This window comes from Pteropus medius, unplaced genomic scaffold (genome assembly GCF_902729225.1).
Source record: "Pteropus medius unplaced genomic scaffold, Ma_sr-lr_union100, whole genome shotgun sequence".
Lineage (NCBI taxonomy): Eukaryota > Metazoa > Chordata > Mammalia > Chiroptera > Pteropodidae > Pteropus > Pteropus medius.
Window position 1 is genome coordinate 22,719,693 of NW_024349803.1, and position 26,808 is coordinate 22,746,500.

Genomic DNA, 26,808 nt, shown 5'->3' on the forward strand with positions numbered 1-26,808 from the left:
AGAAAAACAGCTCTGTTTTGACGACAGGCACAATGAGTTTCAGACAGGTTAATGGCCAGCGTCCACCGCAAATTCAGTTGAGATTCTAGATAGCGAGCAACTGAAATCATATCTCAGTTTAGAAAATCTTTATCTAGACTCAGATGGGATCTCCAGGGACAAACGGCAAACAAACTCATGGCAAATGCTAACAACACAGACACGGAGGATGTGACTCATCCCCGGAAGGCACACGGCACAGGGTTAGACGCTGGACTCTGCAGAGACCAGGGGACGGGTCACAGTGCTCACTGGAAAACGGTCACGAAAACACCACATGGGACATTTAAAGAAATGAAATTAGGACCTCAGCATTATCCAATTCATCAATGGAAATTAGCTGGAAGAGAGAAAAAGGAGATGTTAGGGAAGGAAGCAAGAGAGCCGAGAGTTCTCGGTCGTCGGTCGCTGTCTGGGTCGTGGTCCTCCCGCTGACTCGTTCGGTGGACGCCTCGTGAGACGGTGACCGTCTTAAGAGGCGCAGGCGTTCTGGACACCGCCGCACCTCATTGTGACATCTGCTCTGAAATGTTCTGCTCCGGAACAAACGGGCAGGAGGCTGCCACACGCTGTCCCCGTGGCAGGCCTCAAACCTCGCAGGGCACTCAAGCAGGACCCCAGGACCGCCCCCGCCTCTGCAGCTCTTTACGGGGGCAACCGCTGGTCCAAGCCATGAGCAAGGGCACAGTCTCGGGACACAGTTTCGGAAGAGGATGGGAAAGCAGGAATAGGGCGAGCGTCAGGTCGAGTTGTGTAGGACAGCTCTTCAGACGCGTCTCACCGTTCGGGAGGGGCTGGGGGGCGGGGGTCCAGACTGTGGCTGGGCTGAACTAGGATCGGCTGCCATCAGCGAGTATTAAGACTGATACGCCCCAAGTTCGGAAGTGTCATATCCTGGCACTGCTCACAATTAAAACAAAAATCCACCCCCCCAAAGATGACTGGTGCTAACTCACATAATATTAATAACAAGTAAACAATTTAATAGCCTCGAGTTCAAGAAAAATCGCAAATGAGACCATTAACTGCACAGGACAGACGGATGGTCCTTGATTGACTTTTATGATGCTTCGTTAATGTTCAGCACATCTGGCAAATTTCAGTTGCTATTAGAAACACAGATACCTGGAAATGCTAATGCATCCTCTACTCACGAAGAGAAAAGCAGCACCGGCAATCAGCAGGGGGCTGGCAGTTTGTTGAAAGAGAAACTCTGGCACCATCTGAGGTCAAAGCCCCCTAGTAGTAAACTAGCTACCACTGTTGGCAGGGAACGTGGATTTTAAGTAAGTTCTGAGATGCCCTTTTACGTTGATTCTCGGCCCCTGGATCTCTAACTGAAGTCAACGGCAGCGTAACAAACACCTACAGTAGGCTACAGAGCAGCCAAGACATGGAATAACTGTGTTCCCTTTTCCGGCAGGGTCTAGGGCTTGAAGGAAGGTTCCTGTCAGTTAGAGAGAGTCAATTTTCAGGATGTTTAGCTATGGAGGTTTTTTTTGTTTTGTTTTTTTGTTTTTTTGTTTTTTTTTTAATGGACATGGTTTAATCTGCAGATTAAAAGTGAAGTTTAGTAGGCATGGTGCACATGAGTGGTTGTGAAGTTTTGATAAAATTTTAAACTTAGAACATTGAATACACAAGAGAAAAAGATGCTGTAAGTATCATATGAAAACGTATGTCATTGCTATTTGGGGCGTCATTTTTAATGCTTCGTTATTTTATATTTACCTCTCTCTGAGACGAATATGCATTGCTGGTCCTTTGCATTGTCGAGACACATAAGTTAAAGAAAATTTTTTAATCCTATTGCCGTCACGTGTGACAGTTCTTGAACAGGTCCTTCTCAGTGCAGGGGCCCAAAGCCAGCGGGCCGACCACTGACCAGCTACTGACCTGACTCTTTCATAAAGGGCCTGACCAAACCACCGTGTTTGGGGTGACCTTGGGACAATCACAATTTGTAAAGTCACCTGGTATCAATTAGAGACTGTTTCCAGCTGGGGAGAAATCAGAACTGAGCCAAAGACGAGATGGTCAAGCTCTGCTACACTCAGGCCTCTGAGGGCCTCTGTCCCATCTATTTTACGTGACCATGGAACATAATCGCAACTTAAACGTTACACTTGTAGGTGGGCCCGGAAACATCCGAACGACGCTGATCCCTCACGCCGAGGCGGCGCCGAGGAGCCGGGACGCTGACATCAGGCCGTCTGTCTGGGTTCGGTCCGGGGCTCTTCGCTGGCTGTGTGACCCCAGGCAAGTTTCTGAACCTCTCTGAGCCCGGTTCGCCCCTCCTCATTTCGGGTATAATAGTTAACTAGTGATATCTGTCTCCGAGGCTGATCTGACACAAGGTAGGAGATGCGCTTAGCATAGTGGCCGGCACACAACAAGAGGTTGGTGTTACCAGTGTCACTGAAGACATGCTCCAGGAGCTGGGCGGGCTGTCAGGCAGTCTGAGAGCGATCGCTACACTTCGGCGTATGTGGCAGTGGGAGGCGGCAGGCGGCAGGTGGCTGTGGCTGGCCTTCCTCCTCAAATGGGCAGACCCCGACAAACAGCAGCGTTTTCAAACAGGATAAAATTGGCTTCGACTTTCTTTTTCATCTGTGACCTTGACTAAATTCTAAATGTCGAATGAAAAAGTACGAATGGGTAAAAGTCTCACCATTTTTAAGAATTAAAACTTAGAAAAAAACTTGGCCCACGGACACGGTGGATGCCACCACGGACGCCTGGGGAAGGCGGACGAGGGCACGGCCCTGTGAGCTGGGAACCCTGGGTTCTGGCCTCGATCCTGCCACACGCTTTCCACGTGGCCTTGGGGAGTGACCTTGGGATGTCACCTCGGCTCTCGGCCACGGCCTCCTCGTGTGCAGGAGGAGCTGGACAAGGCACCGGAGCCCAGCAGACAGGATTCTGACCAGGAGAGACTCAGGAGAGCTGTGTGTGTCCCGCGGGGGATTCAGTCACGGGGTGAGTTCCATCTAAGAGGCGACTGGTAGAAAAACTGGGCCAGTGAGATAGAAACAGCTTCCACGCTCGCCGGGGGCCCTCGGCACCCAGTCCACAGAGCACCTGGCTTATTCCACCGGGGCTGGCTTGCCTGAGGGAGGTCAGCTCTGCGGCCCTAGGTGTCCCCTCCCTGGACAGAGATGGCCTGCCCCAAACGACCTGTTTCTCTAGTCAAACAGGGGCGGCTGGGAAACCATCCAAGGCGTTTTCAAAGCCGTCGGTGCTCACTACCAGGCCGGAAAAGGCGGCACTAGCGCAGCGCCCCCGCCGGCGCCCTCTTGTAAAGTTCAGTGAACGGGACTGTAAGCAGCATTCTGAGCAGGCCAAGCCGAGGGCGGGCAGCACTGCGAATACGTGCTGACCCACACGGCTTTCCAGAATGTCCTCGGCTGCACAGCAGTCCCCATACGTGCCTACAGTATTCTCAGTTTTGTGAAGCGGATGGCGGCCCCAACCATGCTGGAAAGAAATGTCACCTGGCCTCCAGGCCTGTCCCCGCTTTGGGCGTGACTAATTTCCTCCCGAGCTGAACAGGGCTGCGAGCTGCGGCCGACTTCCGGTCACGTATTCTCCTTCACGGCGAGCGCCATCCCCTGCCCTCTCAGCCTGGGCTCTCTCTTCCTCCACGAGCTTAACAACAGGCAATGCCACAGCATCTCGGGTCCGGTATGTCCCCGGTCTGTGACAATGTCCCAACTGGCATTAATCGGCAGGGCAAGGAGGCAGCGGGGGGTCGTCCCTTCCACGTGGCCCCATGAGTGTGAGTCATGTTCTCTGCAGACCCTTTCTCGCCGCACGTGCTAAGCAGTCTCTCATCCGCCGAGAGACTCATCGGCCACCAGCACTTCTACCTCCCGAGGCATAAAATGACAAAGGGGAATGAGGGTATAATCACGACTCACAATACGCACTGGAGCGGAGATGCCCGGTTCGCTTGAAGAACCTCAAGTTATAAAAAGGAACAGCTATTCTGAAGAGGAGAAGACTGTGGTCTCCACATTTTAAAATCGAGTTTTATGCCCCTAAGGTGTAAAAATATATTCATAGCTGGTTAAGGCCCTTTGAGCGGATTCTGCCTTATTATGGAGAGTGAATGTATGTAACTAGAATTCTATTTTTAAACCACGTCTTCGAGCTCACGTTAGGAAAAATAACAATCTCGTGGAATAAGTAGTTACTATTGATTCGTCTGGCAGGTGCGGTCTGTGCTGGCAGCCTTCTCCTCGTCCAGGTGTTTGTAGGAGAGGCCATCTCACCGCTGGCCACCAGGGTTCTTTGCTTTTATTATTTATGTTAACTCGTTTCTGGCTTTTATTATTTATATTAACTCGTTTCTGGCAGCCTTCGCCACAAAATTCCTACTGAGTTACAGAAATTTACTGTCTAATTACTCAACATCCGTTCATCTTTCAATGGATCGATTTTAAAAGTTTAGAGTGACATTTGAAAGGCTTGTGGTTTGGGGACAGTGGAGGAATGAAGCCACAAAAAAAAAAAAGTGCACTTTTCTGTTCTACTTTTTTCTTATTCAAAGACTCACACGGGAAATCGCTCTAATGTTAACGGTAGACATTGCTTAGCTTAGAAAGCAAGACTCCGCCTGCTGCCACGCCACCCTGCGCACGCCCGACCCCGTCTGACCTCGGAAGCTAAGCAGGGTCGGCCCGGTTAGTGCTTGGATGGGAGACCACCCAGGAAGACCAGGTGCTGTAGGCGTTTAAAAAAAAAGCCAGATTCCTGCAGACCTTTGAACTTGCGGTAGTCTGGCTGTCGCCGTCCATTTTGACAAGGCGGGCCATGATTTAATCACCACGACTTCTTCACAGAGTTGACTACGCAAGTTATCGGGTATTTTGATAACTCGATATCAGTGTGTTCGCCTACTCAGAAAACACTGCTAACAGCGGCTAGGAGACAATCAATGAACATTATCCACCTCAAATGCATACTGGTGAGATTTCGACTCAGGCCCAGGCTTTTTGGGAGGAGGAAGCAGGGCAGAAAGGAGGATTGTTTTTATCCTACTTGGACCAAAATGGGAAGTGTGAGTCATGTTCTCTGCAGACCCTTTCTCGTGGCACGTGCTAAGCAGTGTCACGTCCCAGGGACTGTCCACTTCCTGATTTTAAGTAGACGTGGTGACACGTTTGGCTGCCTTAATTCTAGTTAGAACTGGAGGGGGCTTAACACACTGGCAGGGCTGTGTGACATCTCACCAGAAAGAAGCAAGCAAGCCCACAGGTATGCTCAGCTGGAACCCCATAGACAGAAACTCGTGTGTCGATCCACGAGACATCTGTGTTCACGGTGGGAACTTACGTGGTCGGAAAAGCGTGTTATTGCTGTTTCTCTTGACGGGAGGTTATGTGGCAAACAGCCTATGAGAGACAACTGAATATCTGTGGCTTTTAAAGGAGACAGCCATAGGATTTAGCTACACTTCGGAGTGGGATCAATAGTTATAAAAGAAAGTTAACCCTTCCGTCAACATGCCTGACCTCAGGTGGATTTCTAGCCCTGCCCCCACCCAGTAGAAACCCGGTTTTGACGGGGCGTGAGACGCGGCACCTTCTCTCCGTAGCCTCTGTCCTTGGTCATCATTTCGCGGAGGGTCTGCAGGACTTTGATGCAGAGTTTCTCCTCGTTTTCCTCCAGCAGCTGTTTTGTGTGCTTGATCAGCCTGGATGGGGCGGGAGGGCCACATGTTACATCACCGCGGCATGTGTGCGTTACAAAACCCCTCTGCCAGCAACCGACTGCCATTCTCCAGCCAACGAACAGATATTTGCCAAGGACTCCCAGGTTAGGCGTGCCTGGGGCATTCTCCACACGGAGAACCAACCTCACCGAGAATCGACAGCGACACCTGCTGGCTGGTGACAGCACGCAGGCTCAGCGGGCAGAGCCAGTCCCAGCCCGCGGAGAGAGTAGAGAGAGAGACGGGGACGTGGGACAGAGTCCACTCAGACCGGCTCGTTTATGAAGGGCAGCTTTATGAGGACAGCAGGTGACGTGGCCAAAATGTGCCAGCGGTGCAAACACCGCATGAGGATAATGGCGCAGACTGTCCCCTGATGCAGTCTGGGCCTCGAGGAGCCCTGAACAGTAAACCGAACGGCAGAGGCCACCCTCCAGCTCCGCAGAGAACCAGCCTCAGGGTAAACAGGGTCCCTGGTCCGGAAGCCAGTCGTTTCTCTTAGATTACGTCCCAGGCTTCAACCAGGAGTCTACAGACTCCTTAGGAAAAGACTGTGAGGCCCCGGTAAGTGCCAGAGTTCTGAGGGCGGAAGGGTCGTGACGTTTTTTGGGCCTGTGTCGCAGCCCCTGGTGGGCAGGGTCAGTCCTTGCCGAACGGAAGACAGGACGGGCATGCCGGTGACAGGAGACAGGCTCACAGAACCGCAGCGAGGCCCACGGACTCACTCTGGGACGTCAGAACAGGACTCGTCGACGTCGAAAACCAGGGCTAGCGTCCCCTCTTCGGGAATGACTGCTCTGTCCGGCCGCGGAGCCCCAAGGCGGACCACCCCAGCGACAGAGGCCACTTACTTGCAGATGAAGCCGCCGCTCTCACACTTGCGCCTAGCGTCGGTGTTCTCCGGGAAGAGCAGCTCGGGCCTGTGCAGGACGTCCACCAGCACGGACAGCTCGGCCTGGACCAGGGGCCTCAGCCGGTCCTCCAGCGCCGACACAATGTCCTAGAATGGAGCACAGCGTGCTGAGCGGCTATGGCCGGAGCTGACCGCGGAGGCTGAGGACGTCCCCTTCTCACCTACGAGACGAGCATGGCCCTGGCTGGCTTAGAGAGACTTCGGGACTGACCCCAAACTCTCAGACATTGCCCCGTGGTGCCTGAAGCATTAGCCCCGATGCCGAAAACAAAGTAGAAACAGGTCTACACCCCACCAGCCCTTCCCGTGAGGGGGTCTTTAAGCTACTCAGGGGATCATTCCATATATTTTAAAATATGATGCAAAAGATACATTCGACCACATGGAGAGATGTCTACGGTACGAGTGCAAAAAATGGTCAAACAATAGTATGGACTACGTGATCCGATTTTCATAAACATCACCCATAGCTAAAGGATACACACCAGCTATGCCTAACACATCACTAGTGGTTTTCTCTGGGTGGCGGGATTATAGGAGATTCTAATTTTCTTCTCTACATCAGTACTCATGAATACCATCAAATGACTTTCGATGAGCATGAAGTGTTCGTACAATAAAAAGTCGTATGAAAATGAGGACACGAATGAACGAACATGCGGTATCAACATGCTAAGTACGTGTACCCTGATAGCATGACGGTCTTCAAACGCAAAACACACAGCTCTAGGAAAGGGAAACAGAGAGAAGTTGAAGGAGCAGCAAAACCAACTCAACGAACACCATGTAAAGGCAAATGGCAGAACACGGAGGAGTTGTCATCGCCAAAAGATGCGGCCACTTGCTGGACGGCTTGGGAACCGACAACCCAACCAGGGGCAGAGGTCGGCACAGCGGAGAACGGAGGAGCCCCCGGCTGACCGAGGGGCTTTGCGTGGGAAAGGCCACTCGAACCGCATGCGCCCCAGGTAGGGACCCAAATTTCATAGGCCATGGTCAATGGAGAACGGATCGATCTTTTACCAGAAAATAAAACATGTGAATACAATTTTACTTTACTTTATACTTAATAAAACTTGTAATCACTCAGTAATAGTTAAGATGCACGAAGAATGCATGAGTCAATCAAACTATTTCTTTGGGGGTGGGGGGGTGGGCAATTTTCCCGAGACTGTCAGGGTCTGCTGCGACATTCCTCGGGTCATGTTGACATTCGCAGCACCGTCAAAAAGGGTCATTTTGGCAAAATTCTCTGGGAGTTTCATCGGTTTCCCCAACAGCTTCCTCTGCGAAAGCACCCACTTTCCTCTTCTTCAACAGTTGCTGGGCCCGACTTGCACATCTTTACTCGCCTACAGCACTGGACGGAATTGATGCAGCTCTTCGGCATCGTGTTCATGAAATCCTGCATCGTTTGCAATGTTTGAACTCTACATTGCAATCGATTTGCATCGCATGGTCAAATGGGTAACATTCGGCAATCAGAGAGACCGACACACGAGCATGGCAAAGCGACGTGCGGGGCGGGGTGCTCGTGTTACGTGAGGGGGGCATCCGAATGGGGATTAATCACAGAAGTGCCGCTCCGCAAGTGAATGTCCTTACACGTGACCACCTGTGCCGCCGGAGATGCAGATGACAGCTCAGCAGATAATGAGGACCCTCCCTGTCAGCCACTGGCCAAATCTTTATCACGAGCAATATCTGTACTTAGGTATTTTATTTCACTCTCTAAGAACATGCAAATCTACGAACAGCAAAAGAAGCTGGTGTGTTTGACCACAGGGAACTTATTTAGTTGGACAGACAAGAAAGCACCGAGCATTCACACTTACACGTCTACAACGTCTCTCCTTCCTGAAAGCATGTGAGGTCGAGAAGCCCTCACTTGGGGAGCATGTGACCTTTAAGAACCACCGTGCCACGGGCTGCACGTCTCTCTTTGACCCGCGAAGCCCCACCTGCCTCCCCAGCGGCACGGGCTCAGCCGCACTGACCTTCCTTTTGTCCTTGAATGCGCCGTAGAGCCATATTCTCTCCCGTATGATGTCTTTACGTTTCTCTCTCCCGTCACATTTTTTTCTTTAAGTAAGTCCTGCGTTTCCCTGATCTTGGCTCGAACATAACAGCGAAGGCTTCCTCGATCACTATCCCAACCCCAGGCAAGACTCGTTTCGGCATCAGAGTCTCCCGTGGCGCCGCTCACTCGTCTGCAGCACGTGTCTCCCTGTTGTTTTATCTGTGTGATTAGCCGACTAACGTCCGCCTCCCTCCCCAAACTCGAGACTCCACGAGCGAAAAGATCGTTCCTGGTTTTGCTCACCACTGTACCCTCAGTGCCAAGTGTGGCGCTGATGAATGCATCCGTGAACCCTTCGGTCTTTCGGTGAGTTATATAACCCCACGGAGATGCACTTATTCCGTCTAGCAACAATGACTGTCACGGCCACAGCAGCAAGGACAACACTAACAGGAACCATAACCACAACAGCTCTCGTTGATCGCGTGCTCGGCGCCCGCCGGCCACTGCGCTACGTGCTTTCTGTGAATTCTACTGTCCGATGACAGCCACCACCGCAGGTCCCGCCTCGCACATTCTGCTGACCACGTGCCACTGACGTCTGTTCCGTAACGTGGTGGTCTATGTGCCCTCTCCTTGAACCCGAGTGGCCCTCTGTGACTGCCGTGACTAAGCAGGGACCGCGGGAGTGGTGCTGTGCGACCCCTGGAGCCAGGTCACGAAGGCAGGACGGCCTCCGCGGGTCTCCCTGGAGACTTTCGCCTTGGGATCCGCCACGCTATGAGGAAGCCCAGAGCCCACGCGGAGGCCACCCGGAGATGTTTCGGCCAACCTCTCCCACTGGGGCCCCAGCTGTCAATCAGCCTCGACTGCCAAACATGCGACTGAGCAAGAATTCAAGACCAGTCCGACTGGTCGCCACCGGACTGCAACCACAGGCGTGGACCTGAGCAGGTCATCTCGCTGTGCCCGGTCCGCCTCCAGAACAAGGCATAAAAGCCCCGCTACTGTGACTTGTCACGCGGGCGGAGACAACCAAACACGTTGCCAACTCTCCTCGATCCTCACACCGACCCCGCGAGGTGGACGTCACGATCGCCCTACCGTACGAGCACCAAAGCCACTTTCCCCGGGCCCCACTGTTTCTAAGCAGCGGAGCCAGACCCTGGCCCCTGGCCTGCGGCCACACTCTTGGCCACTGTGCCCATTCGAAGGCCCTGCGACGGAGAGAGGCACGAGAAGCGATCGTCGCGAGGCCGTCGAGGTGTGTCGGCGCTGACCGTCCCGTTCACACCCTAACGGAAGGACAGAGCTCTTCACAGGCACCGAGAACAAAGAGCATCGCCCAGCCGGGAGTCGACCCCACTCTACTCCCGCCGGGCTCATCCTGATACAAAACCCTTCTCCCCGGACTGTTAGGCTTGTTTACCTGCTGATTCAAGAGGCTGCATATCATGTCCCAGGGAGCTGGGGGGAAGCACCCGTGACCCTCACTCTAAGCATCCTCTTCTAACACTCATACGCCTCCCTGGGAAGAGCGGAGTCGCCATTCGTAAGGAGAATCTGTGAGCTGAGTAACCTTGAGCGGCCGTGACGGCCAGGGGCGCGTCCCTCCCTAGGGGGCTTGCCCTCCCGGTCCCACGTACGTCACTGCATTTGACTATCCGCTCGCCACACCGGCTGCCTCCCGCGGCCGGCCTGGGGTTACCTGCAGTCTCTCAATGATGTTCCGATAGTCTCTGGAGGCCGCCAGAACGGAGTCCCTGCGAGCCGCGTTGCGGGCGGACAGCCGCCAGCTCATGGCGGTTTTCTGCACGATGTTGTGGGACTTCAGGAAGAGGTTGTTGACTTGGCTGTCCAGGTCCACAGGGATGGCGATGGCCCGGCTCTTGGCTGTGCGGGAGAAGGTGTCTCATGAGCCTATCGCTCCCATGGGAGATGCCCGGAGACAGGCCACCTCCCCCCTCACCCGCCAGGCGGGCTTCTCCGGGGCGTAGAGCGGGTCAGCGTGAACACCGACGGGCTCAACTGAGCTTCGTCACCCTGCAGGTTCGGGGTGCCAATGTGAGTTCTGGGGGGGGTGGGGAGGGACAGCTCTGAGGGACGTGACATGTGCGAAGGTTACACAGCTCAGTCAAGTTAAAGGTCAATGGGTTTCCCCAACGCATGGCTTTAAGGCCCCCAGTGTGTTCACGTATTTTAAGAATTATCAAGACGGGGCACTCATTTGGCCAATGAACCAATTTTCCAAAACTCCTTTTCTAAGCTGGGTGTTCGATTCAGCGATGTGAGTTGTTCTGGCCCCGCAGGCTCTCGTTTCCCACTAAGGACATGAAAACTCAAGTCTCATCAGGAGAAAAGCATCAGTTGAATCCACAGTGGGGGGCTGTCTACAGGACACGTCAAGTTGTCCAGGCTGTCAAGGTCACAAACAGCAAGGGCACTCTGAGAAATTGTCAGAGGCCGGGGCACTGCAGAGGCGTGCCAACTAATGTGACTGGAAGCCTCGGCCGAATTCTGGGACAGAAAGGGACGTTAGTGAAGAAAGTGGTGAAGACCAAATCAAGGCCAGTTGACAGCAATGTGCCAATATTAGTTCTGATCAGTGGTACCTGGTAACGTCAGATGTTGACGGTGGAGGAACTGGGTGAGGGGTATACAGGGACTCTGTGTTGTCTTGGTAACTTGCCTATAAATCCGAAATTATTCTAAAATAAAAAGTTCGCTTGGAAAGGGAAGACAACGGAGACTAACAATCCTTTTTTCCACATGAGGAACCTACCAGCCTCCAAACGACAAGACAACTACTTCCTGCCTCCAGTCACAGGACCAGAAGCGAAGGTGTTCTACCACCTGTACCTGACCGTGAAAACAGCTCCGGCACCCCGGAAGTGGGGTATGAGAAATTTAGGGACAGGAACCATCGGCCAGATGACAAATTTTTAACAGTTTAATACAGAACGTAGGAAATTAAATAATAATAATAATAATAAAATAATATAAAACTAAAAAGCAGGATGCACAGGAAACACTCATCTCAGCTAGAAACTATGGGCCTGCAGTGCCCTCTTCAAGCTAAGAACCGGAACCGGGGACGTGGGGCGTGACTCGCGTCCGGGGGACGTATTCCCCAGTGGGCGCGGCCTGGGTCCCTGGGTTTCACGTCCCTTCACGCTCCTCGTCTCATCGCTGCCGAGATGATGAAAACATTTCATCTAACGAGCGCTGAGCTGGTCAACTTGGCGACTTGCCCAAATTTTAACGGCCTCGCGGTGCATGGCCATATAAGGGCAGAGGAGAGGGCTATCGGGGGGTTCCGTCTCAGAGCCCCGTTTCTGAGATATCACATCAGGAATCTGTAACGCACAGACCTTCCAAAGCCTACTCTCTCGTGAAATAGTGCCACATCGATAATAAAGAGACACCAACACCTACAGCACGAGAGTAAAGGAAATTGCGCGACGAGCCCTAATAAACAGTCTAGACTTGCTGAACAGCTACTAAGCTGTTAGGGACCCCAGACCTGTCTTTGCTGATGACGTCTGCAGGGACCTGAAGAATCGCTACAGGCAGATAACTCTCTTCAAATTCAGACAGGGCGATCATGCCTTTGCATAGCATTTACGGGGGGAACGGGGTGAAGGAGTAGGGGCTGATGGAGTCGGGGTAAAGGGAGCAGTAACTTTCCAACTTCCTCTTGAGGCTGAGAGATGCCACGTGAGGGGAGGGGAGGTGGATGGAGACCCACTCATCACTGACAGGCACGAGGGAGCAACGCACCATTTCTGAGAAAGGGTGTTGCTCGGGGCCGGACGAGTGCTGTCCGGCAGGAAATCAAGTTTCCACACGGTCAAATACATTTACAGGCAGATACAAATGGCTTTCTCGGATGAGGGACTTCCCAGGGCCTTGAATAAGCTTGCGGGCGCTGAGGCCTGCCAAGAGTTGCCTAACGTCTGACTGTGGAATCTTGTTTTTCAAAGCCTCTCCTTCTTTGGGACTGGCTGGCGCTTAACTCTGGGGGCGTCTGGCCCGGCTTGGGAGTCGAGCCCCCGCTTCCAGGTCTGGCCCTGCCGCTTCCGGTGCGTGGAGCCTCCCAGGTGCTCAGGGAACGCTGGCCTTCGCTACTGCGGGGCAGTTCGTGTCCACCGTGCTGACTCCGAACCGCACTGGTACCTTACCCACATCAGACAGCACCCGAATGCAGCTCTCCACGGAGGCTTTCTGGCTCGGCACCAGCCAGTTGCAGTGGTAAACCCGGAAGACGCCTTGCAGCAGCTGCACGAAGACGGGCTGGCGGGTCTGCGAGAGACAGAGGCCGAGGGAGAGGCCACGTGAAGACTTATTTGCAGATCGCTCATGCGCTGATCAGAAAGGGGTGAGGGTGATGAGCCGGGTTCCTGGCCTAGCCAAGCGGGGAAAAGCCAGAAGCACTGTGAGGCCATACACAACCCGGTGCTGTCTGACGATGGACGCCTGATGGCAAGGAAGAGCCTGGAAACGGGCATTCCCATCCAGGTCCCGACCAGCTGCGTGGCTTCAAGCAAGTTACCTCGCCTCTCTGAGCCTGGGCTTTGTCCGGCACGTACTAAGCAGACTGAGGCAGATCGACCCCAAAGTTCTTCCCAGATATCACGTGCTGTGAGTAGAATCTACGCTAGTAAGTGGGTCTCGCCTGGAATGCTCCCCACGTGTTTATTTTTGGCAGCGTCGTCAATGATATAAAAACAAAGCTGACAGCTGCTCTTCGTAAGTACTAACTCACCGTAGGGAACACTGTGATGTTAATACCTGGCAGGACTTACTCCTCGCCGTGACGGTAAAAATTCGTACTCGTTTTAAAATAAGAGACCTCAAACATCCACCTAATCGATTTGACAGTGACTTTCTGAATGCGTCTAGAAGCTATAAGTGGTCAGGGCAGCTTTGGACCTACAAGGCAAAGATCACCATGACACTGAGCTGTTCTGCCGGTCTTCAGTTTGGGGGTGGGGGGTTCGCACAGCCCCTCCAAAAACAGTGGGAGCTAATGCGGCAAAGAAAAAAGCATTGGGAAGCTCCAGAGAGGACGCCAAGATGAATGATAAACCACCGGAAGTGCTAGGGGGAAAGGAAGTCCGTTACGAGGGAAAAAAACCAGGTTAATAAAAACGCAGACCCTCCTCCACGGACACTGGTTAGATAACTCCCATTTCTTCTTTAAGTGCTCCACACCTCATGGGGGCCCAGGTTACACTCCCTCGACACGGCAGGCACCTCAATGCCACAACGGAAACACGAAGGCCCATCAGGGCTGAAAGCAAGCATCCAAAACAACTCAGAAGCGATGGCGAAGCCGTGAGTGGACGTCGGGGTTCTCTGACGCCCCAAGTCCGTGTTCTTTGCGCTCAGTCCTGGCAAACGGACCCTCACGGCTTTCTTCAGGAAGTACTTTCTGATCTACACCTCGCAGCCATCCGAGACAGCGACTGGGTGACCACAGATGACAGGGCACAGGGAGCCTGAGGGATTGGCCGAGAAACCCGGATGCTCAGTCCCCAAGCACAGTGGGCCCGTTAATGAGGACATATCCCATGTGCCAGGCCCTGGGCCCAGTGCTCTGTGCAGCCGGCCAGGCCCATCGCAGACTCTGGCCCCAGGTGCGTGTGTCTCACCTGCAAAGTCGTACTCTGGTCTGAGAAGGGAGAGCTGAAGAACGTGGTCACGATGCTCATGACAATCTCTGTCACATACTTCTCCAAAACCGAGTCGGCATGCTTCCGGTCACTGGTGTTGTTACAGGCCTGGGGGCAATGAGCAGCGTCAGACGTCACAGCGGGGCCTACATGTCAGCCGTGACCGTTCCTGCCGCTTGCCCTTGACCAAGGTGCGGGGGCGGGCGGGGGAGGGGGGGAAAGGCCTGCGGGTCGTCACTCTCCCCTGAAGGGACAGCATTGGGAAACACCCCTTTTTTTTTCCCTTTTAACATCACAATGTTTCTGAAATTGGGATTCATTTCACAATTATTTTCTGAAGAACCTTATTGCTTCTCTCCCTCCCCAAACTCCACCACCACGAAACCCATGTTAATCCTCATAGCTCCTTGCTGAGCAGGGGGCTTTGGCTTTAGACGGAATGTTGAGCTCAGCACAAAACCAAACCAAGAGCACTGACCACCCCCGCCCCCTGCCGCCCCACTGTAGGTCATGAAAACATGGACAGAGAAGGCTTTGCAGATCCCTCCACACCGGCCTGCGGGAGAAAGGTTCAGCTCAGGAAGGAGAGACACATTGTTGAGGAAAAGAAACCATTATAAATTCAACTTTAATACGTCCCAGGTGATCGGTCACAGACCGATCCATGAAGGATGGAATGTAAACCAGAAACAACCCGTGTTCCCCGAAGCTTGATGAGTAAACTCTGCTCCACGAGCGAAGAGTAGGAAGGGATCAGGCGTGCGAAGGGACGAGAGCCACATCGGCCTCCTTGTGGCGCGGATGAGCGAGGTGAAATGACGAGGCTGTTTTCCTCACGTCTACACGGGCACGCTCGGGCGCACGCACACGCAGACACACACTCACTGCACACACACACGCTGACTGCCCCGCAGCTCCAGAGAGCCGTACCCTGCAGATGTCCACGAGGAAATTCTCGAACAGCTTCCACATGTGGTTGCTCGTGTAGATCTCCTTCATCTCCACTTCCGTGTCCACGTAGCAGTGATTCAGGAAGTTGATGTACGCGATTTTAACCTGGAAGACAGATGCAGGCTTCTGCGAACAGCCCACCTGGTACACGCGTACCTGCGTGGCTGCCTCGTCGGAACGGTGACAAGGGTGGACCGAGAGGGTCGCTCCGTTTTCCCCGGCCAGCTCTCACCTCCGTGATCTTTGGGCATTGAAAGTTCACACCGACAAAATTCCAAAACGTGAAGCTTTTGGAAGAGAATAATTTCATGAGCTCAGGGCAAAGAACGGCATAAAAATCTCTGGCCGTAGGGGAGACGGTGGACAAGTCCGACTACATTAAAGTTAAGGATTTCTGTTCACGGAAAGACACCATTAAAAGAGTTAACTGCCATGAGTTGGGAGAAGCCGTTTGCAATGCATATCCCAGCAAAGAATTCCTCCAGGTGCAAGATGAGCTCTCTGAGAGAAAAAAAACGGGCGAAACACTCGATCTGATACTTTCTGAAAGCGATATCGATTGTCAAAAACAAAAACACATGTTCAACCTCATTTAGTGATCAAGGATGTAGGAATTAAAACGCCTACGAGATATCACTCCCGCCAGACTGAAAAAAGCAAACGGTCCGACGGCACTAGGAACTGGCGGGGCTGTGGAGCGCCCCGGGGGACGGGATGGCAGCAGGAGCAGCGGCTGGCAAACCGCCTGGCAAACCGCCTGGCGTTCTCGAGTCAAGTGGAAGAAACGCACCCCCATGACCCAGCACTTCCACTTCTAAGCGGACGGCCAGAGAGCTGCGCCCGCGGCCAGGACGCGGGAGCCCAGCCCCTCGGGGCCCGTTATCACCAGCTGCTCCGCTTGGCTCCTAAGAGCCGAACACTGGAAACGGCTGGAATGAGCGTCAACAGAAACACGGGAGCGTCCGGCATGGGACGAGGATGCGGAGGGACGCTCTGTGCAAAGGAAATCACACAGCTGCACACAGGATAGAGGGGTCTTAACACGAGGCTGAACCTTAAAAGGCACAAAATAATAAGGGAAGTTCGAAAACTGGCAGAACTAAACTGTGTTGTTTGGGGACATACAAAGAAAAGCAACATGCGCGTCGCTCGCGGCTACCTTCAGCAGGGACATCTCTGGGGGAGGCAGGGGACGGGGAAGGGATGCGGGGGAGGTGGGGGGGGTCTTGTCCTCTTTCCCGACCTGGTGCTGGTTACATGGCTGTTCTCACCATAATTGTCCTTAGGAAGGATTCACGTGCCTTTCTGTACTTACGTTGTCTTTCAAACAAAAATGGGTAAAAAATAGAAAAAAAGCTAATATCATACCTCTCTCTTCGACAATAAGAGAAATGCAAATTAAAACTATGTCAAAATATCATTTTCGTCTATCAGATATATGAGAATCCCAAAGTTCGATGGCGTACTGTGTGGGAAAGACTGTGAGACAGATGTGAGCTCGTCACTTTCTTGTTCTGATTATTAACTATAATAATCAGAAGTAGGGTGGACCTCATAAGTAGGGTGGACCTTCTCGGAGGACAGTAACGGTACAGCCATAAAACGAACCTTCGCACAACTATAAAAACAAAAGAACGTGGACTCTCTTTATTGACTGATATGAAAAGGAGAAAAGCACGCCCAGAATATTACCTTTTGTGTTAAAAAAAGTGGGGGTGGGGAGTAGAGTATACGTAATTGTTTTTAAGCAAAACTCTGGAAGGATATACAAAAACATAAGAAATGATATTCTGTGGGGTGAGCGGGGGCAGATTAGGAGATTTTTTCATAGCCTACTCCTTTGCATCAGGGGCCCCCAACCCCTGGGCTGAGGCCCGGTACCGGTCCGTGGCCTGTTAGGAGCCGGGCCGCACAGCAGGAGGTGAGCAGCGGGCGAGCGAGCGAAGCTCCATCTGTGTCTGCGGCCGCTCCCCAGCGCCGGCATCTCCGCCTCAGCTCCGCCTCGGATCATCAGGCATTAGATGCTCACAGGAGCACCTGTCCCTGGCGCCACAAAGGTTGGGGACCGCTGCTTTATAATCTTTGCTATCTGAACTTTTCAAAATGTATTAACTTCTCAAAAATTAATCTAAAAACATAATACCATATATACTTAATACATACTATGTATGCTATATATGAGCACATATTAAGTTTAAAATATGAACTACTGGTATACATTTCAAAGCATACGAGGGTAAAACATGACACATTTTGTCATCTTAGCAGCCAATATGTATGAACAGGGAAAAAGTAAGCCTGGAGGGAATGGCTCCCAAACCCTGACAGGCATTTATCATGGCTGCTGGAATTCCTGATCATTTTCGTTTTCTTATAGGTTACCTGTCGTTCCTTATTTTATGTCGTTCGTTATTTTTGCAATATGAGTTTTCGTTCTAAAGAATAAACTTACAGACCAGGTCCTGGATTTCTACGAACCGTATCTCAACCCCGCTCTTCACTCAGCTGAGTCCCTGCGAGTCAAATCCTCTGCTCGACAGGCTGAACCCGCGGAGCAGAAGCAGCTGCTCACACCCTTCTCAAGGAGACGGAAGGAAAGACAAACAGCCCCACACCCCTCCTGCACAAAATCCCACCGAAACTCGCAACGAAAGGAGCCGCCCATCCCCAACCTGGGCGGTCCCGTCGGGACAGCCCACAGGGCCACACGGAGGGACACGGGGAGGGCGCGCCCTGGCCCGGCCTCGCCCACCTCGGGGATGCAGTCCTCGTGGGTCACCACGCGGACGATGTCGTCCAGCGGCAGCAGGGAGTTGCACTTGATCTCGGTGTACACGTTCTTGCCCTCCGTGCACACGGCCAGGAGCTCGACCAGGTGGATGTGGTACATGAGCGGGCTGTTCTCATCCATCCGGTCCCGCTCCGAGCGCATCATCTGGATCAGGGTCTGGAAAGAGGCTCTGTCGTTGTAGAACACGAGGACGTCCTCGCCCGAGTTCACCAGCTGCGGAAAGAACGGGGCCTGTTCGCACGAGCCGGCGGGGGGTGGGGGAGCAGCGTAAAACACGCTACCTATTCACAAAGAGATGCTCTGTTAGCGCTCACCTTCCCAAACCAGCCTCACCTACGCTACTCGTCTCGATTTCATTCACTGACCTCACTCGACAACTGAAAACCTTCGGCAGCATCGTCTTTATCCAAAGATACAGAAATATCACAGTGGTCCTAAAAAAACTCTTAGGGGAAGAGAAAGTCTGCATAGCAGTGTTCGCGTATCGAGTGGAAACAGAGACTGCCAGCCAGCACTTGTATTTCCAAACGTAAGAGCTAGGCTGTGACTTTCCTTTTTAAAATGTTTCTACCTTCTCTTTATGCTTTAAAAGGATCTCTCTGACTCTTTTATACACTGCGTCATCTCTTCACAGCCACAAATTATCCACTTCTAATTAAGACAGGCCTTCCTTTCAACGCATCAAAAAGTCGAGGCAGTCTCATTCATAACCTGTCCCCCAGGACTACGGCTTCTGATTAATCTCGAGAATAAATCAATTTAAGCACTGCACGAAATACAGAAGCTCCAAAGGGCTGGTATAGAAGGCAAAATAAATATGGTCGCTATTATTCACATAACGACTCACCACTATGAGCTCTAATTATATGCCAGATACTGTGACTTCGGATGGATTACCTAACCTCACTGTGCCTCGGTTTTGTCTGTAAACAGGACAAATGTGACAGCTAACTCATGGTGCTGTCACATAGATGAAATAAATGATTGTATATAAGTTGCCTAGGACAGTGATGGGCGTATGGTCGGCTTCCAATAAGTGTTAACTATTAATGTCACCCTTATCCCATTTAATTTGCATATCAGCTCCTCCAAGGAACACCGCTGTACCTTCATTTCACAGAAATGCACGCTGAGGGTTTAAGAAGTCAAGTGACACACCCCAAGTCACCGGCCAGAAAGTGGCCCAGCCTACATCTGTGTTCCAGGTTGAGCTGACTCCAAATTACACCGCACCATCTTCCACTGGAACCGCATACGTAGATGGGATTATTAAGCCAAGTGTAAGGTGGATTCGCTTACGTTTTCATCATTTAAAAAGGTGGGAAGATTAAACCAAGTGTGAAAGCCAAGGTCACAGGTGTGGCACAGGGCGCTGACTTCCCACAGGTGGGACTGGGGCCTGATTCCACTGACCAGGTTCTTCTTGAGAATTATCAAGCTACGATTCTTAGCTAATTAATTAGATGAATAATTAAAGAAAGTCATTTAATCTGTAGGAAGGGAGGCTGCTCTGGCTCACTGGTTTCGTCCACATTTAATCTCCATCTATTACATTTTGGTTCATTATTCCTGGGGTTTTTTTTTTCCCTCTTCTCAGAAGACTCTGAGCAAAACTTCCTTAAAATGAATAAATTTATCGCTATAAAAATCAGATCAGACTCTTGCCTGTATCTGTATTTTAAGCTCACAAACATGAGACCCCCCCACACACACACACACAATTACTTTTGTCCCTTCGTATGGCTCCAGGAGAGCATGCCAGCTCTTACAGACAAGATGAAATAATTTTAAACTTTCTACGGAACACCGGACGAAGGTATACAGAACCAGACGGTCGTCACCTCGGCCATGACCATGTCTTGGCATTTCTTGATGAATTTGCCTTCGGCCTTGACGATCGTCTGCAGGAACTTGATGTACTGGACGTTGCGGCCGTGAGTCTCGATGCAGTGGACGAAGTGCTGCACGACCCGCTCATTGATCTCGCTGCACAGCTGGAAGTTGTTCATGAAGATGTGCTGCATCGTCACCGCCTCCAGGATCTGGCAGAGGGTGGGGTCGGGAGCACAGGGACAGGTCAGAAGCTGGGGCCGAGCGCCACGTGGGAAGGAGGAGAGTCCGCCGAAAACAGAGAGTGGGTGTCTGCACCCACGAGAGGTCTCCCCGTCCTCGCTCCCGCTGCCCCGCTTCCTCGGAAACCTTGCAGCCCCGTGTCGTGAACACACAGGAGGAAACAAACCCCCAGCACGCAGTTAAGTGGGTTCCCGAGGGAGCGTCAGCCCCCAGACCAGGAAGCGAAGCAGCCTTAAAGGACGCCCGCCCCCAATTTCACTGCAGTTTTGACTTCTGCAACCACAGGTTGGATTTGCCTGTTCCTGGCGCTCACACATCTGTTTCTATCTGGCTCATTTGGTGGCACATCACATTTCCAGTGCTGTCATCCATGCTGCTGCACCTGTTTGTTCCTTGTCACTGCTACGTACACATCATTGTATGGCCACACAACAAGGCAGTTACCTGCTCCATTACTGGTGGGCATTTGGGGAAGTTTCCAGTTTTAATGATAAGCCATGACACTATTCTTGCTACAGATGTTATGAATAGTGCCGCTCTGAACATTCTCGTACACGTCTTCCGGGAAACGTAACATACATGTTTCTGCTGGGTTTCTACCCAAAAAGGGAATTGCTGGGTTTAAATAGGTTTAAACATGTTTAAATATGTTTGGCTTTAGAAGACACGTCCAAACGGTTTTCAAAGACGTTAACAGGGCTCATTCTAAGTTATGGCTAGTCCACATCCTTGCCGATGCTTTTCGATTCAAGTTGTTATCTTATTTAATTTGCATTTCTCTGATGACTAACCCTGTTGAGTACCTTGTCACCGTTACTGGTCACTTGGATATCCTATTATGGAGTGTCTCATTGGACAGTTATTTATCCATTTAAAAAACAGGCTGTCTTTCTCCGTACTGACTTTTCTGACTTTGTTATATATTCTGGATGTGAATTCCTTACTGGACATGTGCACAGCAAATGTCTCCTCCCCACCCCTGGCTTGCCTTGGAACACTCTTCATCATGTCATCTGATGAACAGAAGTCTTTTAAAAAGTCCAATTTATTGATATTTTCCTTCATGATTAATGCGGCTTTCATACTGTGTATGAAAACCTCGCTTCCTACAATGTCGTGAAGATATTTTCATGTTATCTTCTAGAAGCATTGTTTTCTATTTCTACCAACATTTACTGAGCTTTTTGTTTGGTGTGAAGTAGGGGGCTTTAACCCTTTTGGCTTTTGCTTGTTCTTTCTCTTAACACGACAAAGAGGGAACATTACAATCCAGCAGTCCTGTTTCTGCAAAGCTCCAGCTGTACTGAGTGTGTATGCACGTGCACACGTGTGTATGTTTGTGAACATGTGTGTACAAGGGTGCGCTTTGTAGTACTGGTTACGAAACCAAAACTTAGACACTGCCTAATTGTCCATTAATATGAGAACAGCTTTTTAAAAAACTTACAGCCATGCTATGGAATACACGTAACCATCAAGATGAATGAGAAGAACGTGTATCTCTGACTTGTAAAGACAGCCACCACGCGTTAGGTAAAAAAGCAACATGCAAAACACTGTGCAGAGTACGCCCCGTTTCTTTAAATAATGAATACATGTTTAATATATTTAAAAAACATATTTAACGAACTGAAACGTCATACCCTTGTGCTATATGTGAACATACGATGTATCTGTATAAACAGAACTCAGGCCTGACCTCAGGAGGATGCGGCTGGAGACAGAGAATTAGCACCTCTCCAGTGCTGAAGTTTGACCTCATAAGATGTCATAGTATTTTTTCATCTTTTGTAGTGAGGAATATTATTAAAAATTATATAAACATATCTTACTTTGACTCTACCAACCTCCCCCTCCCTCCTCTTGCCTCTCCCCCTAAAAGATGGGGAGATTTATGTCCACCTGAGAGTAGATCAGAAGGTTCCCCCCGGATGAGTGTCACATTGTGACAAGTCCCAGCGGCCACAACAGCAAAGGACAATCCGTGCCTCTCCCGCCCCGCCTCCTCCCGCCCCGATTTCCGGGGGCCCGGGCCTTACCCCGGGGTTGAGGAACAGGTTTGTGTGCTTGTGCAGCAGGGCCTGGTTCTGCTGGTTGCCCGCACAGAAGTTCTGCAGAAACTCATGCGCCAGCCGCATTATCTCCTGCATCTTGGTGTCCTCGGCCTGCGTGGGAGGAGACACAGGGAGCCGGGTTGGCGGGAGAAAGCGTGCCTCTCCGGGCTGGGAGACGGGGTTCTGCGACACGCCCACGGCCACGAAGGCAGGGCTGGAGGCTCCGTGGAGGGCCCGCTGTGTGGGGACGCCCAGGTGCCGCCCTGCTCAGACCGGAAGGAAGCCAGGAACGTTCCCGTGTTCCCGAGTTCTCCCAATGGCCTTGGGCAGAAGCAAAAAGTTTTTACTCCGGGAAAAAGGCAATACAGAGTGGAAGGTATGAGAAGGCCTCTGGGATTCCACTTCTAAGCACGGCTGGGACGTCTCGAAACGGACTGACGGCAGAGCAGGGCTGACTTCATCGCTGCGGGAGCCCACGTCTCCCGCAGCTCGCCTTTCTAAGGTGCTCACCTGTGGCCGTGCTGACTTTTGGCAGAGTGGGAATCTCTTTAGGTTATAAGTCAGGCCCGTGCACCTGTCATTACTGCTCTCCTTGTCCCCTCAGGCACACCATCTAAACTGAGATTTAGTTTCCATCTGCAATGTGGGGTTACTGCCTGCCCTGGGCGTTTCACACGCTGATTTTGTGATGCTCATTTCATATGTTAAAACCACAAACTCTGCAAAGAGTCAGAAGTCCCCATGATGAGACAATCATATAAAACCTATTGCCCTTTTGCCCGATTCTAAACAAGCAAACACTTACGATAGTAAAAGCAAATTGAGAATTCTAAAAACTAAAAGTCGCCCCTCACATTGCTTGAGCCCCAACAGTCCTAAGCCTGCTCACATCCACCACCTCCTCTCCAAGGCCAAGACCACAGCCGTGAGGAAGGCGGGCCCTAAACTCAGTCTGCTGAGCTCCTTCCCCAGACCTCACACGGACTGGCTGTGTGACCTTGGGAAAGATACGTAATCGCTCAGGGCCTGTTTCATCTGTAAAATGGATAAAATAAAAATGCACATTCCATGCGGATGCTGTGGAGATTAAAGGAGATTAAATGCATGCCCAGTGTGTAGACAGGAATTCCTTAAAAAAATGTGAGTGGCTGGTTCTGGTCTGGGCCGAGGGTCATAAACTTTTCTTTAAAGAGCCAGAAAAGTACTTTCAGCTTTGTGGGCCACGAAGCGAAAGACAGGGCATGATGCAGGTGCTTTACAAGCAGTGAAAACGTAACGACTTAGAAATGCGAGCACCATTCTCAGCTCCGACGCGCCACAAGCACACGGGTGGTGGCCGAGTTTGACCCTCGTCTGCAGCTTGCCCGTCCCGGTGGTGACAATAACCCATGAGACAACAGGACACGTCTGCCGTCAACAGCTAACAGAGGAACCTGGCTGCCAGCTTTCACGATCAAATAAAACCAGGAGAATTAAAGAGGATATCAACAGGAAGTCTCACTACGACAGAGTGGGCGTCACATTGGTCTCCCGTTAACAGGGCGAGTGACCGACCACCCAGCTCTAAGAATCCGAGGTCCTGGGACAGCAGAGGTTGGCAGCTTCCATTTCTTCAGCTACAGATGGAATCTGCTGGGGCTCATGGAAACAAACGAGCCTTTGTCGTCCGAGAGGGGTTTTGCGGGGTGGACAAGCTCCGAGGGCAGCATACGACAAGAGGTCATCTGTCGGCAGGGACCCCCCACTGTTCTCCCTCACCGCGACGCTGGTACCCACTCCAAAGCAAGTCACACACACACACGTGAGGGCTGGTCTCGGAGCTGGCGTAACTTCCTCACCGCCCTGGGAATGGGCATCTCTCAGTAAGGAAACTGACAACGCCACGGGACAAAGCTGCGGCCAGCCAACTGTCTCCTCACATCTTTGCACGCAGGGAGGTACATGGACTTGCCAGTTCTAGTCCAAAGGTCGACCGAGTTTGGATGTCACGCACACCTATGTTAACGTCAACCAAGTCAAGTTCGCGGCCTACCAGAAGGATGGGGCCTGTACTTGTTTGTGGCTGTGGAAAGGCCTGATGCCTAATTCTCACCGCCACCACAGGTGAGGAGAAGGCCTCTGCAGCGGACATCCTGGAATGCAGGGACAAGTGAGGTGCAGGTAAGGTGGCACGCACAGTGATCCACAGTCCAGGCTCCTCGGCTGAGCAGGCCAGCTCTGCTAGGTGTGCCTGGCCACCGAGGTGGGACACAGAAGCCCTCTGGTCAGCAACCTCGTCTATAACGGACTGCTAGAAGTTCCGCCCATCTCATCCGGGTGTCTCGGGACTAAATGAGCCAGTGACCCTGATGAATGTAGCCCAGAGTCACACACTGTGACCACCGGCAGGGGGCAGTCCTCTGGCGAGTCTTCACGTCGTCTCTGGCCGTCACCGTCGAGCTCGCGAGACCCAAGTCTGTGCCCTTGGACTCTAAACGTCCCCAAGCCATCTCCTGCCTGCCACGTGGACCACCGCGACTGCCGCGCTGGGTTTCGGAGGGAATGCTTTCGAAATGCCCTCTCGGGCCACAGAGGTTCCGGGCGCCATCACCCCACTTCCGTAAATCCTGTCACTATAACGACAAACGCTAACGCCGAATGGAGACAAAGCACAACTTCTAACAGCAACAAAGGGGACTTGGAGCAAAGCATCGGCGGATGCACCCAAATCCTCAGCCGGCTGTCGGCGCCCCCGTGAGGACTCCGAGGTGGTGGCCCCAGGTCCCGCCGCGCTGGACAGCGTGTACGCGCTTCAGACGCTCCGCGGCGTCCGCAAGCAGGTCTGCGGCACCAGCTCGTGCAAGTACAGCTCTGTCCACCTGACTTCACGCAGACCCGGCCGTCCCCATGCCGCGCGGCGTGGGGAGGACAAACGTCCCCGCCCTTCTGCACAGAACCTCACAGCGCAGGGAGGCTACGGGTGACCCTAATTTCCTTTTACGATGCTCGGTCTGCTTCAGTCGGGTACCGAAACCTGCTTTAGGGTCCCCATCGTCAGCGTAGCTCCCCGGCCCCGCCCACCTCCGCGGCCCCAGCCCACGCGGCCCGCCCACCTCCCTGCCAGCTCCGCTTCGGGCCGGCTCCCTGGCTCTCGCTCGACACCGGGCTAATGCCTACTCCTGGCCCCCGCCCAATCTCCCGCTTTGGCTCCCCGCCGCCTCCCCGGCCCGCCCACCTTCTCGTAGGGGATCTGCAGCAGCTCCAGCACCACCGCGTGCGCGCTCATGTTCCGGAGCAGGCGCTGCTGCTGCTTGCGGCTCTTGCGCACCGACGCGCTCTCCTGCACGCACAGCTTGCTGAGCCGGACCAGGATCTGGGGAGGACAGCGCCGCGTTTGAGGCCCGCACCACGGCAAGGGGCCCACGGGCAGTAATACCGTGTTTGCTTGTCATTAGCTAAGACGGCAGGTCTTAAACGCTCTCCCCCCACCCCCGTCCCCCCAAAGCTAACCGTGTGAGAGACGGACGTGTCCACCAACTCAATCATGGTCATCGTTTCATGACCATGTCCATCAAATCCTCACGGTGTACACTCTAAGTATATTCCAGTTTTGTCAATTAAACCTCGATAAAACTGAGGAAATTTTTTAAAAATAAATCAATCAACCTCAAACAACTAGGAACTATAGTTGGAAAAAGACTGCGGGGGACGGTGGTGGGGAGGGGGACAAAGAGAATCACGATACATCAAAAAGCCTAAAACGAGGGACATTCTTCCAATATGTAGCACCCCTGCTGATGACATCAAAACGAATCTACATAAAGCCGAGGACATGTCCTTCCGGAATAACTGGTGGATTATGGCTCCAATAGCAAGTGGGATGGCTTAAGAGGGCTCTGTTAAAGGGGCGACGCTCGACATTGTGAATGAAAACATGAGAAGAGTCTGCTCTGGGGCGACAGCCATGAAGCTCCAACCTCCGAACTCTGACCTGCTCCACGCAGATTTCTAAAGGACAGCTCTGGTGGGCACGGCGCGAGGCACCGATAAATCCTTGAGAATTATAGCGCTGAACCCTCCATTAACCTGTAAACCTCCCAAAGTACAGGTGTCCCTATACGAGGGGAAGAAACCAAGGCCATGCAAATACTAAGCGGCAGAGCTGGACTCAGACCCGTACCTGAGGCTAAAACCCACGCACTTATCCTGAGGACCACACACTCCCTGTGTGCACCTTCGACCTGGCTGTCACAAACCCCAGCCGCGTTGAGGATTAAAGGAGGAGGAGGGCCGTGGGGACACTCACCTCCTTCACCACCCTGTAGTTGTAGCTGCTGGTGCTCTCGTGCTTCTGTGACTTGTTATTCCCGTCCTAGGGACCAGAGTGGACGTGAATATGATCTGCACCACTCCTGGGCACCCGTCCATTTTTCAGAGTTGGCACCACGCTTTGCAAGAGAGGGCGGTGTGCAGCGTTCGCCCCGTCGTGCTGGGCTCACGCCTTCATCTGCTGGCTCGCATGCAGCTCCTTCTGACGGATGCGACCTCGCCCGCATGGGGGAGGACGGCAGGCCAGGCCACAGGTGGAAGACAGGTT

The 26,808-nt window shown here is 52.4% G+C and overlaps 1 protein-coding gene and 1 pseudogene across 9 annotated transcripts in view; one reads left to right on the forward strand and one right to left on the reverse strand.

The window, feature by feature from the left end:
- Nucleotides 1–26,808, reverse strand: part of ITPR1 (inositol 1,4,5-trisphosphate receptor type 1) — a 292,239-nt gene that overhangs the window by 107,549 nt on the left and 157,882 nt on the right. For 8 of the 9 annotated variants that reach the window (XM_039837946.1, XM_039837937.1, XM_039837943.1 and 5 more), the window contains 11 exons: nt 26,518–26,583; nt 25,447–25,584; nt 22,218–22,343; nt 19,947–20,147; nt 18,067–18,318; nt 15,294–15,419; nt 14,343–14,471; nt 12,870–12,990; nt 10,397–10,581; nt 6,607–6,755; nt 5,626–5,737 (listed from right to left, as the gene is read on the reverse strand). In XM_039837946.1, the coding sequence (XP_039693880.1) occupies nt 5,626–5,737; nt 6,607–6,755; nt 10,397–10,581; nt 12,870–12,990; nt 14,343–14,471; nt 15,294–15,419; nt 18,067–18,318; nt 19,947–20,147; nt 22,218–22,343; nt 25,447–25,584; nt 26,518–26,583 (1,605 nt within the window). Of the gene's footprint in view, nt 1–346; nt 380–5,625; nt 5,738–6,606; nt 6,756–10,396; nt 10,582–12,869; nt 12,991–14,342; nt 14,472–15,293; nt 15,420–18,066; nt 18,319–19,946; nt 20,148–22,217; nt 22,344–25,446; nt 25,585–26,517; nt 26,584–26,808 lie in introns of all 9 variants that reach the window. The other variant, XM_039837945.1, reaches the window with a different exon arrangement.
- On the forward strand, nt 4,656–4,773 carry LOC120582589 (uncharacterized; annotated as a pseudogene).